Source organism: Coturnix japonica, chromosome 11, assembly GCF_054131305.1.
Source record: "Coturnix japonica strain WE chromosome 11, WE-NBRP24, whole genome shotgun sequence".
Classification (NCBI taxonomy): Eukaryota; Metazoa; Chordata; class Aves; order Galliformes; family Phasianidae; genus Coturnix; species Coturnix japonica.
The window spans coordinates 6,178,559-6,193,076 of record NC_140673.1 but is presented as its reverse complement, the minus strand read 5'-3'; the positions used below and the strand labels follow the sequence as shown (position 1 = coordinate 6,193,076).

General features: G+C 46.8%; 1 protein-coding gene and 1 long non-coding RNA gene across 4 annotated transcripts in view; one reads left to right on the top strand and one right to left on the bottom strand.

Moving 5' to 3' along the window:
• The window catches only part of PAPPA2 (pappalysin 2), a 67,251-nt gene that overhangs the window by 7,230 nt on the left and 45,503 nt on the right, over window positions 1-14,518 (top strand). For all 3 annotated transcript variants that reach the window (XM_015869546.3, XM_032446143.2, XM_085512142.1), the window contains exon 3: window positions 11,255-11,400. In XM_015869546.3, coding sequence (XP_015725032.2) covers window positions 11,255-11,400 — 146 coding nt within the window. The remainder of the gene's footprint in view (window positions 1-11,254; window positions 11,401-14,518) is intronic.
• On the bottom strand, window positions 214-4,664 carry LOC116653749 (uncharacterized). The gene is made up of 3 exons (XR_004308142.2): window positions 2,262-4,664; window positions 1,556-1,678; window positions 214-973 (listed from the first exon to the last, which is right to left on the bottom strand). It is a non-coding gene; the product is annotated as an uncharacterized LOC116653749 (long non-coding RNA).

The window sequence follows — 14,518 nt, the reverse complement described above, 5'->3', positions numbered from 1 at the left end:
TTGACCCTCTCAGCCCAAATACATCAGGTGATGGTATGCAACACATCCTTTGCATCTGATGTACTGTGTCAAAGATGAACCCAAGAGTAGAGTTGTGTTCTGAGGAGCAGTGAACTCTGAGAGGGAGTGCTAAGAAGATGGGCTCCACTCTTAGTCAGTGTGGCTTCCTGAGCCCTGCAGTGTGTCTGCACTCACGTCACTCCCAGGTACTGCTGGGGGGCTGCTCACCTCAGCTGTGGGATGTATTTTGTTTGGTTAGATGTCCTGTTTCTTCCTTCCAATCTCTCATCTGCTGTGAGAGCTGCTCCTTCTCTGTCATGAGATGCAGTTGTCTGCCCTTGTCTCTTACAGGAGTTGGATGTGCTGGTCTCTTTGGTTTGGCCTCTCTTCCAGGTTCTTGATAGAGAGAGATCTCCCAAACTTCATCATTCATCAGGCTGAGTTGAGCATCCCAGAGGGCTTTCAGGCATTTGTTCTCCCCAAGCTGTGAGAAGGACATAACACCTCCAGCTCAGGCTGGCAAAGGGAAGAGCAGCACACACTGCCCAGTGCCCCAGGGTGGCTGGGACTGTGCAGAAGGACAACCCGATCCGCGTGTGAGCGGGAGCAGCAGTCCCTGCCCAGCAGCTGTAGGAGCCCAGACGCTTTCAGGGAAAACAACCCATCCAGATGTGAGCTATTGTTCTAGCAGTACCACCATCCCAGGGGCTGATCAGATCCAGACAACAATTGTGAAGGAACAGCGTGTGTCCAAGGGCTGGGGAAGAGGAGGGGGACGACTCACTCTGTTTCCAGCTTTTCAGCACTCCCTGGGGTTTCTACTCATCCATCCGTGCGCAGCTGAGATCCCAGGAAATGACCCAGCAGGGTGCTTGGCAGCACGCTGGTGGGACTCCATCAGCCCCACGCTGATGGGCTCTTGTGGATGATTGATGCACGTTTGGGTTGGCAGGCTGCGCCGCGGACACTGGAGCTGTTGAATGAGCATACCATTTTTAGTTTGCCTTGGCTCTGCTGACACCGTTATATAGGAAATCAGATTGTCCCTTTGCAGAGGGTGATGTGTGGAGAGGGATGGGTCCGACGCAGCCCAAGCCCACCAGAACTGAGCAAAGCAGAGGGCTCTGGGGAGGGGAGCGGTGGGAGCTTTGGGGTTTTCTTGTTTGTGGTTAACGTAGGGCTGTTACATTACAGTTCTTCCCCTAAATAATTGTCTTGTATCCTCTTTGCATTCGGGAGAAAGGCATTTTTAGAATGCTGGCTTGAGCACACTCCGGCTGGGACACCCGATTGCCTGGGCCTAAAAATAAGCTGGGGGCTGGGGACTTGATTTTTCCCCTTCTTATTTACTTCTTTAAGAAGAGGAGGGGAAGTTTGGATTGAATAGATTTATTTTCTTTCTCCATATCGATCTTCTTCCAGAATAACACCAAGAGTATTTGCCCTTCGATGAGCAGCTTCATCCTTGCTCAGCAAATTCACCCGGCTACTGCCAGCCCTGGGAAAGGTCCTTCACCCACACAGCAGAGGTTGTCTTTCTGTAGTTCCCACCTACCTGTGCTGTGTGGAAGGGTAATTCCAGCTCTCCAGATGGGGAAACTGAGGCACAAAATTCCAGCCATCTTGTGCGGCAATGCAGTGTTGACAGCCCCCTGCACCTGGACTGCTACTTCATTCACTGGCAGAAAGGAAGGGAGAGCTGGTTTACAACATATCTCCTGCGGTTTAGATGGGGACCAAGCTTATCTGTACTGTCTGAGAGAGGGAAAGAGCACTGCAAGGCTCAGTCCTGGCCCGGGAAATTTTCTATTTTTCTTTGAAACAAACAACCGAGGCAGAAACCGAACCATACCTGGCTTTGTTTAGCTTGGAGCCTGCTCTACAATAACTTGCCACTGTTGAGTTCTGCCTTGCAAAACCGCAAGGGGCTGCAAACATGTTCCTTCACACGTGTTCTGTGTAACGCGGGTGGCTCAGCAGCCAGCATCAACACCGGGAAAAGGCAGCGGGTGCTCAGCCAGGCGGGGGACAGCCGGGCTTTCCAAGATCTGCTGGCGTGTGCTGGAGCCACACTGCTGCCCGTGCTGGGACTTGGAGCAGATCCATGTGCAGAGATGCTGGGCTCCTGGCCTGGCTGAGCTGCTGCTGTGCTCGCTGCAAGGCCCTTGCCTTCCCCACCACCTGTTCCAGATCTGGGTCTCTTGCTCTGCTTCTCCCACATTCTTCCCACTAACTCCCCCCATGCTCCCAGCGCTGTTTACCTGGGTTTGGAGGTAATGACATCCCATGATGTCAGCTCCACTCCTCTTCCCAGGGACCAGTCCTCTTGCAGCCCTGGTAGGTCTGTAGGGGCTTTTTCACTTGGTAGGTCTGTGCTCTTTCAGATGGCCAAGACAGTGGAGGAAGGTGGTTCTCTAGAAGCCAACACAACACAGCCAACTGAGCATTCTTCATGCCTGCTGTAAGTGGAGGGTCAACACAGGACACAGGTGGAAAGTCCAGCTCAGCAGGGTCCTATCAGCAGGGGCTGGAAAAGCCTTAAATCCATGTCTCACCTTGTGGATTTTGAGTTCCTTTACAGTTCACTCCTTCACTGTCCCATACTTTTGGGATATGCTAACTTCTAAATGAACCAAGTTTTCTTCTTGGAACTTTGAGCATCTGATCTTCAAGTGAGAACCCATAGGTTGAGCTGAATCTCAGGAGTCATTTGACTTTTATCTCTTGCTGGAAGCAAGGGACAGTGATTGTGGCCAGGGAGGATGAAATGTTCCACGTGTCCTCTGCTCCCACCACAAGAGGCCAACCATTCTGAAAGCCTGGCTCTCCCCTAATGAAAGATGTCCTACCTTGATGGGGCTCAGATGTGTTGAACGTTTTAAGATGATCTCACTTGTGAGGAAATTGAAAGTCTCTTTGAGGAAGAGATGGCCGTGATTCATGCTGATAGAAATAGAAAGGCCAAACAAGCAAATGGAAACTCCCTATTGACCACGTCCCTGCAATTTAAAAGGGTTTTTACTACCTATTCCAGTATTAATTTGAAAATCATATGCATTTACTCTTACATACTACAATCAGATGGGTTTTAAGCCATTAAGGCCCATTGGGTCAATAACTACCATTTTCAAAAATCTATTAAATACCCATTTCCGTGGAAATAGAGCTTCTACAATTGATCACAGCTACCAACTCCCATTAAAACAAATCCCAAACGCTATCAACTCCCTCAAGATGTAGAGCACTAAAACACAGATTGCTGGGACAAATTTATCCCAGGGGAAAGTTGATGGTCCATCATACTTAAGCAACACAAGAATTGTCACATAAGCCAGGAAGTTTATGGGACTTGTGTGTGTTAGTCTTCCCTAAGGGGGTAAAGAGGAAGGTTTGTGGGGTGAATCGGTAGCTTTAGCACAAGCTCAAAGCCAGACACCCGTGGGAGCTTTTTGGGAAACATTTGGCTTATTTTATATTAACTTTCAAGTGTGTGTAGGCTTTGGTTGTTTGGCAGAAGCAAATGATGCTTCAGGGTTGAAATGCTGGAAGAAGTTAGGAATTTGTGGGTCTGTTCTTGGTAGAACAGGATTTTCCATATTGTATATTACAGTGCACACACGTGTGTCATGCACTTGGAGGCTGTATGAGTGAAAACTGTTAGGAAGGTTACCTTACAAAGATAAGGATGCCCTTCTTCCAAGTCCTCTTCTCCATGCACCTGTAAGCCCTTTAGGGCTGCTGATGTGATGGACCCTAAAGTTGGCTGCAGAGGTGCAAACGTGGTGAGACTGCAGGAGATCTCTGCGGTTTGTTTCGCCTGAGAAGTGGCTTGAGATGGAAGGACGGTGCCCAGGGTCTTGAAAATGAGGTGCAGAAAGCAGGACTGTGCAAGTCCTAAGGCCACCACAAAGCACAGACTTAGCATGTTCCTGTGCTCAGCTTTGGAGGGCAATAGCTCTGGTCATGACAAAGGATGACCCTTCCTCTCCAGCAACAAGTGAAGTTGAATGGACTTGGGTTGAAAGCGGAGGAGGCACTGTGTGTTCATCAGCTTAGAGGAATTAAATTTGAAGGAGATGAAGGAGAATGTGCATGTTCCCATCCCTGTGAGAAGGTGTAGACATCCAGAGGGAATGCTGTGAAGTTTCTTGCCTGTGCCATGCCGCTGATAGGGCTCATAATAAAATGGCTTCTGTATCACCCATCATGGCCCCATGAGCCTTTGGGACCATTGCTGTCTATTTCTGGTGCTTTCTGCAGTGCAGGATGGACTTGAACCTCATGGAATAGCTGTTTTTCAATGAATCTCTATGGAGAGCTCTTCCCCTTCAGATCAGGTTTGCTTGGTTTCCTCTTGAATTCCTAATAGGGTGTGAATGCTATCCTGTCCTTCAGAGATGGCTCAAGTACAGTCTCTCAGCTCCATCCAACCATCTATTTCCATTATTTTTTGGGAAGTAGGGTGGAGGGTGGAAGTAAAGACACAGAGACTTAGAAAGCAGAAAGTCTACTGAGATTTGCAGGTAGATTTAAGGTCTGTCAGCACAAAGATAACTGGATCAGCCTACCTCATTGTGATCTTCGTTCACCCTTGCAGACATCAATGATGCATTGCAATGGCTATTCTCCAGTCACATGCCCTGTGTCAGCCCTTCTGGATTCAGGGTGGCACTTCTTCAGCTTCCCACTGCAAATATCCACCAAGTTTTATCTGTGAACACTTTGATTTCTGCAGTTTAATCTCAATTAAACTGATCTTTAGTCCCACCTTCCCTGCTCAGCAGACCTCTTCATTTCTTCTATCGCTTTTCTTATTTCTGAAAAGGGCCTTTTGCTCTTTGTTTTCACTGGAGTCAGCCTGACTTCAGGGAATTCCCATTCCACCCTGCACTCCCAGCCTCTCCGATGCAGCAATGCCTGCTGCTTTGTCCTGTTTTTACCATTCTTAGTTCAAGGACTTTCTTTATTCCTCTGTCTAAATTAATCTCAATCAAGCCATAATTAGTTCAGGACAAGTTTTCTTTCTTTCATCAGCTCTTTCATAATTCTTACACTGCTTACCAAAACCCGGTCTAAAATAGTATTGGCTCCTGCTGGTGCGGTGATGATTTACTAAAGAATTCTGTTAGTGAGCACTTCCAGGAATAACTGGACCATGATGTTGCGAGCAGCATTTATTCTTCAGCCTATCTCAGGGCAAAGTGCCCTGCAGGGCTTCCTAATCTGACACTGATGGTATTGTTCCCTTTCACCCAAATCTGACCTCAGGAAGTTACATGCTCCCATCTGATGTAGCTGGCAGTGGGTCTGCTCTGTGCTATGGTCCACAGCCTTCTGCTCTCTGTGCTCAGTACATCTGCATGGAAGGGGCACAGTCTCAAACCACAACCATTGTCTGCAGCTATGCTGGTACAGCTCTACCTCTGCAGCATCTACTGCTGCTTTTTCAGTCCCAAAGCCAAATCCACATCCCACACAGAGACTGAGGTTTCCTTCTGACTGCAACAGGAATTTCTCTTGGGGAAGGAAACCCTGAACCCCACGGCTCTCTCATAGGAGCATTTTGGTGTGCCATCTTTGCTGACATTTGGATACCCAAACCTTGATGATAAGTTTGAACTGTCTCTCATACAATGCTGCTAGTGATGGTTGCTCCCTGCTGCTCTTTGACCAACAGTATCAGTGCCTCAGGGTTGGTCTTCTCAGGCAAACCCAAGACATGATGAGATACTCTTGTCCTCTGCACACCCAAATGGCTTTGGATTCTTGGGCTGAAGCCCAACACACAGCAAAGCTGATGAAGTACTCCCAGGGATTACAGAGGGCATCCCGCCAGTGGTGCTGTGCCTCCTCTCAGCCCAGGGAGTTATCTGCCTGTTCCTCCAGCTTCTCTTTGACAAGTTTCATGTCTGCCTGTGCTGTTAGATGCCCAGATGACTGAGCTGCCTTCTTAAGCTGCATGATGCCAGCAGTGATGCTTGTGACATGGCAGCATAGTTCTGAGCTGGAATCAGAGCACAAAGGTTTGTGGTTGAAGAGGGAGTTGAAGAGTCTTAACAAGTTCAGGAAGACTTCTGGTTACATATCACCTGGGAGCTCCTGTGCTGGGAAATAGGAATGAGGATTCCCAAATCCTGGGAAGATTTGTGTACGCAAGCCTGAGTTCAGCAGCAAAACTTTTTAGACTCCTTGTGGAGTTGCCATGGAGGGAGAGGCATTGCAGGGGTGAATGGAATATCTTTGCTTTGGCTCACCATCTGGAGGAGCATCTCTTCATGGACAAGATGGAGAATTCCAAGTCTGCCCTCTGATGATATTCATGCCACTTAGTTCAGCACCTGTCTTCATGGACTGAGTCATGGCTTTTTGTCTTTAACACCTTGCATTAACCCTTTGCAGCCCTGGGGGAGCATGCTGTCAGCACAAGTTACTGGCAGGCTGGTTCGTGTTCCTGGGAAGTCTGAGGGATTCCTCGTTTGTCAAGAAGAGGTTTGGGGAAAGAAAGGATCCTCCCTGCTTGGCAGGAGTAGGAATTTCCTTGCGGTGGATGAGAGACATGAAAGCAGAATCCCCTGTGACTTCATTAGGCTGGATGGTTAGTTTGGAGCTGGCTGTGTCTCAAGTATTTTCCAGCTGTCCATGGAGGGCACTTGGACAATTTCCATTCATCCCCACTCCCACATCCCTTCTGAAAAGCCTACAGGGAAAAGACTTCTATTTTTGCATTGCAGTGGAATTCCTGTGGCATTACACACTGTATCCTCTGCAATACCCAGAGAATTCAGTTTGATTTATGGTGCTGTGTGGTACACGTTGGTCTTGCTTTTTCATTCAGAAGTGCCATCTTTTGCCTTTCCTTGGTAATGGCCATTTTTATGGCACCAAGACTTTTTGCTGCTCTTGCTTCTCTTCTCTCAACTTCAACAAAATCAGGCTTGGTTTGGTTGCCCATTCTACCACCCAGTAGATTACCAGATCTTTTTCTCTTTCCCAACTCTGCACCACCAGCATTCCTACTATCTTTGCCAGAAATTGCTGCTTGCAGAAGAACACCAAGTCTTCTCTATTGGCTAAGTCAACACAGACCTTGACTTACAACCGTGAGTAGAAAGATGCCGTCTTCCCCATGGATTAGGAAAAAAATGGTGCAAGCAAACACACGAGAAAGGATGTGAAAGCTTTCCTTGGAGGCTTGGAACAAAGTATGACTTTTCAGCTGCTTAGAATGGAATCTTTGGGTCTTCAAGCCTTAATCAGAGCATCAAGTAATTAGATTAGGTGTTAGGATTATTTTTTTTTCCTCCATGAAAGCAACTAATTAGTGGAGTAGGTTGCCAAGAGAGGTAGTGAAACCTTTGTCCTTGGAGCTGTTCAGGTTTCAGCTGGGCATGGCCCTGAGCAACTTGTTGTAATAAGCTTTGTACCTTAAGAGGTCAGACAACATGACATGTGGAAGTCCTGTCCAGCTGCAGTTTGTAAGTCTCTGAATCCACACCTCTTTGAAGATGATCATGGAAGCTGCTGGACTTCCTGTTTTCATCTCCTTTAATAATTGCCTGAAATTTCACACAGAAACAGTACATCTTGTTCCATACACAGTCACATGTTCCTGACCCATTACTATGACCACAGACGCATCAGGGCTGCCCCACTGTACTGTTGAACAGTACAAGATCTAGGCCTCCTATCCTGCTTTTCCAGCAGCCATGAGTCTGAGAAGCATTCACATGGTACCTAAGCCCACCTTGTAGTCAGATTACTCACTAGCATCATTCAGTTAGCTGTGCCATAGGTGAGTACTGGCATGATGGAAGCCCTCACGTCTGGATTCACTCCTTCAAACATCATCATTCCAAATGGTGTTCATGCCTATACTCCATACTAATAATGACAGCTCATGATCCTTCCTACCTTATTCTCCAACCACTTTTGCACATATTCTTCTTGCAAGCTACACTCTCCCAGGGGTGCACGTACTACCCAGGCTCAAATGGCTCTGCCATGCATCTAGTTGCTCACCTCTGAGTTTATTTCTGTTCTTAGAGAAACATCTGCAAAACCAAAGACCTTTTTATGCCTCTTTTCTGCCCTCACCTTTATTCTCTGTGTAGAGAGGGTGTTATTTCCTGGGTGGGTTTTTTTCCTCATTTCCCCCCCCCACATATCCTTCTGGCTTTCCCTGTGCTTGTGCATCGGTTTGCAACACCCACTGTGCCCTAAATACCATCTAGTTTGGAATTCTCTGATCCTGAAGGAGCTGGGAAGCTATCTGGGGAGCAGAGATGTCTGTTACTTGGTTCTTTCATGGAGACCAAAAGCTTCTCTGCCATCCCCAGGGAAAATCACAGAAGCGCCGAAAAGAAGGGAGAGCATGACCTTGGCAGTTAGTGACAGGCAAAGACGCCAGTTGCATGCTCCTTGTCTCAGCTAAGAATGCCAATGGAAAAGAGGGTTTGAGGGGAATCAGAGCTGCCTTTTCTAGAGTTGTTTTGGTCTTGCTCATGTCTTCGGGGATGCTGGAAGGATGTGTTGCTTTCCTTGCCATGGTGGATGAAACTGGGGTCTCTTCCTCTCCTCCTCCATCCAATCCAACTGAGCACCTCCATGCTAGAACTGCTCTCCCTACCCTTAACACAACACTCTGAACCATCCCAATCTTTCAATGGAGGAAATTAGTTATTTATAATTAAGGGTTGACCAAAAAATGTTGCTAATGTCAAGGGAACGGCAGGCGACAGCCAGAAAAACATGATGTCTCCAGAAGAGAGGCAGCGGGAATATCCCTCTGAATAGGGCTGACGTTAGCTCTCGGAATTTGGACAGCCTGGAAGGGTTTGGGGCTATTTTTCCAAGATATCATAGGTCAGGAATCAACATTATTTTTAATTCTGCGTCCCCTGAGCAGCTCTGGTACATAAGAAAGGCTTTTTCTCCCCTCCTTGTACTCTATTTCTATGAATTTTTTTTTGCTTTTCTTCCTTCCGAGTCATGCCACAAATATGTTCTTCAGGTTTATTTATTCTTCTCCCTATCTGTTCCTCCCAGCCTGCTCCCATCTTGGTTGGGTTGCAGAGATGGCGTCAGCGTGGCGCGTGTCTGGGATGCTCAGGCGAGACATCACAAATAAGAGATCATGTTATCCTAATTTGCTGTTTCCGGTTGGGAGAGTTTTTCTTTCCACAAGCTGATGTGCCTAGGGAAAACGTGCTGGGAATGCTTCTTTGTGGTAGGAGATCTCAGGGCCTGGTGATGAAGAGATGGTCATCTCATCCCACTGTTAAATACTGCCTTATGCTTCAGCTATAAGCGGCTGATGTTTTGGAACTGCTTTGTCACAGGGAAGGTAGTTGAGATGCCCAGGACAGGATGGCAGGTATGGGGAACATAGTCAGCAGATTCCAATTGTGTGATACTCACCAAGTTGGTAGTGACTTCTGAAAACCTGTGCTATTTCAGCTCCAGGGAGATGGTCACACTGGGTTTGATGTGCTACATTTTCCTCATGTCATCCTGCTCCGGTGTGCTTTTGAAATCCTGTTCATCTGAGTTTTCAGTTCACTTTTTCCTCCTTTTCTTCCATCTGCTGTAGCAACCTCTCTCTTTCTAAACAAGCCTGTTGGTATAATAATTTCACTAGGGATCTTGCCATTTCAAACAGCGTATTTGCACTTTTTTTTGTTTTGCTGGTTTCCCTTCTCATTTCACATCTTGGACAAGAACGTGCCTTTTTCCTCTTAGCCCATGTTTAACTTTTAGTTCCCTCTTCCACAGTTCAGCGTGGTGAGGAATGCTCTAATGGATACCACTTTTACAGAAGCTGCTAATTCAAACACAGCCGGTGAACCTTCATGGCTGGTCCAGTGTAAAGAAACAGCTGCATTCCCTTCGTGATCGCTCCATGGAGCTCAAGGATGCCAATTGCTCCTGGAAGCATGGGAATAAGTGAAATGCTTTTCACCACCTTAATGTTGCTGTTGGCCTTATGCTGGGGATTTAGTCATTCTTATGACATATTTCCACAACGGTGCATTTCCATCATCATTCCACAGTGATCTATTTGAAGCCTTTCCACGTGTTTTCTTTCCCCTCAGGATCTCTTAAGTTAATGCAGCTTTCCCCTTGGCTTCATGAACTGTGGGGTCAGGCTCCTCAGATTTTGAAGACACAGCGGCAGTGTCTAGGGCTACCTGTCCCAGTGCTGTCTCAGCTCATGGGGTTCATGGCACCGATAGTGGAAACACTAGTAGTTAACTTAAAAGAGCACCTGGCACTTGCAGCAGAGCCCAAGGCCCTACAATCCCACTACTATTTTTATTGGAATTGTTGTTATTATTATTAAGTTTGATCCTGATCCTTTTACACAGCTAAGGACATGAACTCTGTAAAGATCAACACTGTTGGTATACCAGTTAATGCAGAATAGATCTCTGACCTATGCAAAAAGCACCCCACAGATGGGAGAGCAAAACCTAAACTTCCTGACTACCATACATTCTCCAAGCACTGAGACATGCCAGCCCTGCAGATGCAGTGAGGATCATTTTGGAGATGCTCCGGCACCCATGAGAGCTACTGCTCTGCTGTTTGCTGTAGGATGGGTGCAATGTTTCTCACCTCTCCCAGTTCACCACCTTCTTGTGCCCCTAAGAAATGGATGCCTTGGATATCCCTGTTCCAAGTTGTTTTTTGATTCCAGTAACTGTCTAGCCCCAATTTGGAGACTGGAGAAGAGATAGTCAGCAGCATTACCATGAGGTTCCCCCACTAAACAAGCACTTTGGTGGAGCTGTATCCAAATCTGCTTCCCTCTCCCTTATTTCAGAGCTCCTAAACTTCTCTCCCACAGCCATCCCAGCCCATCCTACTCAGAGGGAATTTCTCCAACATCAAGCCATGCTCCATTTTGAGCAGAGCTGGAAGAGCAAAATGTTGTTCATACTCTGCCTCCTTGTGCAACATGCAGGCATGGTGGTGAGGCTGCACTCCCTTTGATGCAGTACACACTGCAGGGATTCCCTGTTCTTTACCACCCACCATACCAGTTGCCTGGAGGAAATAGGTAGAACCAAGACCCATGGTTGTGAAATCCTATGAACAGATTAGAAACACTGGCAACAATTCTTTGGATTTGCATGACTGCATCCAACCCAACCTCAGCACTAACCTTTTCCAGCTCAACTATGGGCTGCTCTTGCTTGTCCTCTTTGCCACATTGATATGTTTGCTGACTGTCTGCTCTCCCTTGTCCTTACAGGGCATACATGAGCGTGAAGGAGCTGAAGGAGGCACTGCAGCTGAACAGCACCCACTTCCTCAACATTTACTTTGCCAGCTCAGTGAGGGAAGAGCTGGCTGGTGCTGCCACTTGGCCATGGGATAAAGAGGCCCTTAGTCACCTGGGTAAGCAAACTGCCTGACTAACGAGGTCTCAGGGTTTTTCCACTTCTTTCTCTCTCAGTTGGATGGTTGAAAAGATGCACTAGAGCTGGGAGAAAAAACAAACTGGTATTTTGAGACAAAGCCTTTTGCCTTCACTTATGGGATGCTTAAGGAAGATTTGGGGTTGTTCCTCCAGGTTAGCCATTCTTCAGCATGGGTTGGCATTTTAGCACTGAACAGAGAGATGGTGGGGAGAGATGCAGGCTCTGGAGAGGCAGCAAGAGTCACATCAGTCCTGTTTGGTTTAAGAAAGGCTGGTCCTACAATGGGGTAGGGTGGATTCTTTCAGACCATCCAGACCCATCCACCAGGATGCTAGGAATGGTCAGCTTTACCAACGACAAACATAAACCAGGAGACTCAGCAACTTCAGAGCAAAGACTCCAGATACAAGCCACTCAGAACACTGAGCATCATCCACTTCCAAATCCAGCAGCAAACGTGAGGATAACTATCAAATTTAAACCATGTTTTTTATAACTCAACTTACTGCTTGTTGAAGGCATGGTACCCTTTGTCTCCAGTGAATTCAGGGCAGCCCATAAAGGTCATCAGTCCTGGCAGACTCCAGACTAGTTAAAGGCAACGCTTCACTAGAATGTAAATGTACTGTGTGTTTTCTCCTATTTCTACTGTCTCTCTTTTTTCCTGCCTCTCCCTCCACCTCTTCAGTGTCGGAGTTTTCTGGCAGAGCTCTTTACACTTTGTAGTCAAAACATCTAAAGTGTTTCTCAATAAGTTACTGGAAATAATTACTCGTGACACCTGCACAGCAGACCCAGACCTTCTGCTTTTAACCAGCGTATGATGTGCAACTCTTCAGTTTCACGCTGCTCTTAAAGACCTGTTTTAAATCTCTTCTTTGCCAGCTTCCCTCCCTCAATGGTTTTTCAATGGCATAGTGCTACAGTTGCTAGTTGAGGAAGGCAAATCTCCATGAAATTTATTCCCTCAGCTTCCAGAAATCGCTTCCAAGTCTCGTCTTGACAATCGTCTTCCTACAGCAAGTGCTTCAGACACACATGTTCTCATCAGACCCCTCCCAATGGCTCGCAAAGAGTCATACAGAAGGGGAATCAGGGTAACTGCTTTAATCAAAAGCTTGCACTTTAACTCTGCTCTTAGAGCCTATGTCCAGCCAGAGCCCTTAGGCAGAGTGGCACCATCTGGAAATGTTGGATCGGGGTTTTACCGCAGAGGTTCAGGGGAAGAGGGGTGTTGGCCTGGCTCTGGTGCCAGAGCTGTGAAGTGCGAAGCTGGATCTGAACTTCTCTGAGGCTCTGGCACAGACCAAAGGCTTTGGTTAAAGACTGTCCTTAGGTTTAGGTTTAACGAGCTGGGAAGGGAGGGTGATGGACTCTGTGCTCTGTAAACAGTAGGCTTGTCAAGCGTTTCATACCACACACAATGTATATTATTGTCAGCACAGAAGAAACTTAGGACTGAGTAGAAGATTACTGGAGAATCTGAGTAAATGTGAAGGTACAGTAAGAAAGAAAAGGAAAAGCTTGGGAGGAGTTAATAGTAACTTGAGAAAGTTTCCTGAGCTTTAAGGACCCAGCAGTGGCAAGGGGTGGTGACAGGTCTTCACAGACGAGTGGAGCCAGTCTCCAACAAGACACTCTCCTTCCCTCCCTTCAACTGTTATCAGCTAGGCTTCCATCCCTCCTGATGTTTACGTTTTAAAGCCAGCCTGCAGGCTGTGTTCTCTCTCATCAGAAATGCCACCCACTTCGTTCTTTACAGACATCACTCTCTACCAGAACTGTTACCCTCTACTTCAAGTCTCCTACTGAATCAGAGTAGCGTTCAAATTATACTTACTTCTCCTAGAAGCTAGCCTACCTTCTGGTCATGCTCTTCTCTCCCCTTGTTTACATATCTCTTTCAGAACTGAACTTTCATGGATGATTTCAAGAGAAATACCATGAGACTTTTTTTCTCCAGCTCTTTTCTTCTGTTTCAACCCTTTCCTCTCATCCCAAAGCTTACAGATCAACTGTTCCCAAATTACTCATCTTCACTTCTCTAGCAGTTTATCAGTCTAGGCTTTGAACTCTGCAGAAACTCTTCATAACCCCTGAGCACATCCACTGAGCAGGCCCTCTCCACCTTCCTGCAAGTATCTTCACCTTCATTTCCTCAACCAACTAGTAGCACAACATAATGGAAAACATAGCAGTGCAGCAAGATCCCAGATTGCAGTAAGTGGAGCATTTCAGTATTGCACTAATGCATCAGCTATGAACACAGTAACAAAGAAAAGAAGCTGCTTACCTTCAAAAGACCTCAGGAACACAGAAGTCTCCAGCATGATTCCTTTACCCCCACTGCCAACCCTTAAATGAGGGCTGGGAAGGGGGTGGATCCTGGCTCCATCCCTTTGGTCACTCAGGCACATTGCAAACACCTGAGCTCCCCTGGGTTGACCCTGCCTTCTGCCAGGTGCTCCATCACTGCTTCAAGCCTTGACTTAGCATTTCTGCTACAAAATACCAACAAGCAGCAGCTGTGCTTACTGAAGTGCAAAAGGCAATGACTGACTTGGAGAGGGTGTCCCAGTCTGTGGCATTTCTGTAAGCTACAAGACAGCCAGCAGCAGAGCTAAAACCCGAAGTCATTTGCACTGCTGCATATAGCCGTTATTTCTACCTTGATGTTTCCACCATACTCACAGTGAGTTCTTCTCAAATTCAGCGTGTTCTTGCTTGGAGTCCAGAATTCATATTCTGAGAATTTTCATGTGCATCAACTACAAAAGACAGGGATGAAAAACTCCTGACCTATACAAAATTCATCCCTCCACAATGAAAAAGCCTTATCTCAGAATCCCAGCAACGCAAAAATATAAACACTTTCAACTTTGTGTATCTGCATGAGAACTGTATTCGCACAAACACGGTAGAAAGGCAACAGAATCATGAATATTTGAAGTTATAAACATCTTCGTTAGTTACATAAGCGGAGGCCATCTTCTGTAGTTATATAAGCGGAGGCCAGCTCATATATCTGGCTGAGGTCACTGGATCCTGAAGGAGGGCCAGTCGTTCCATCAAAGGTACCTTAGGCAATGGCCATC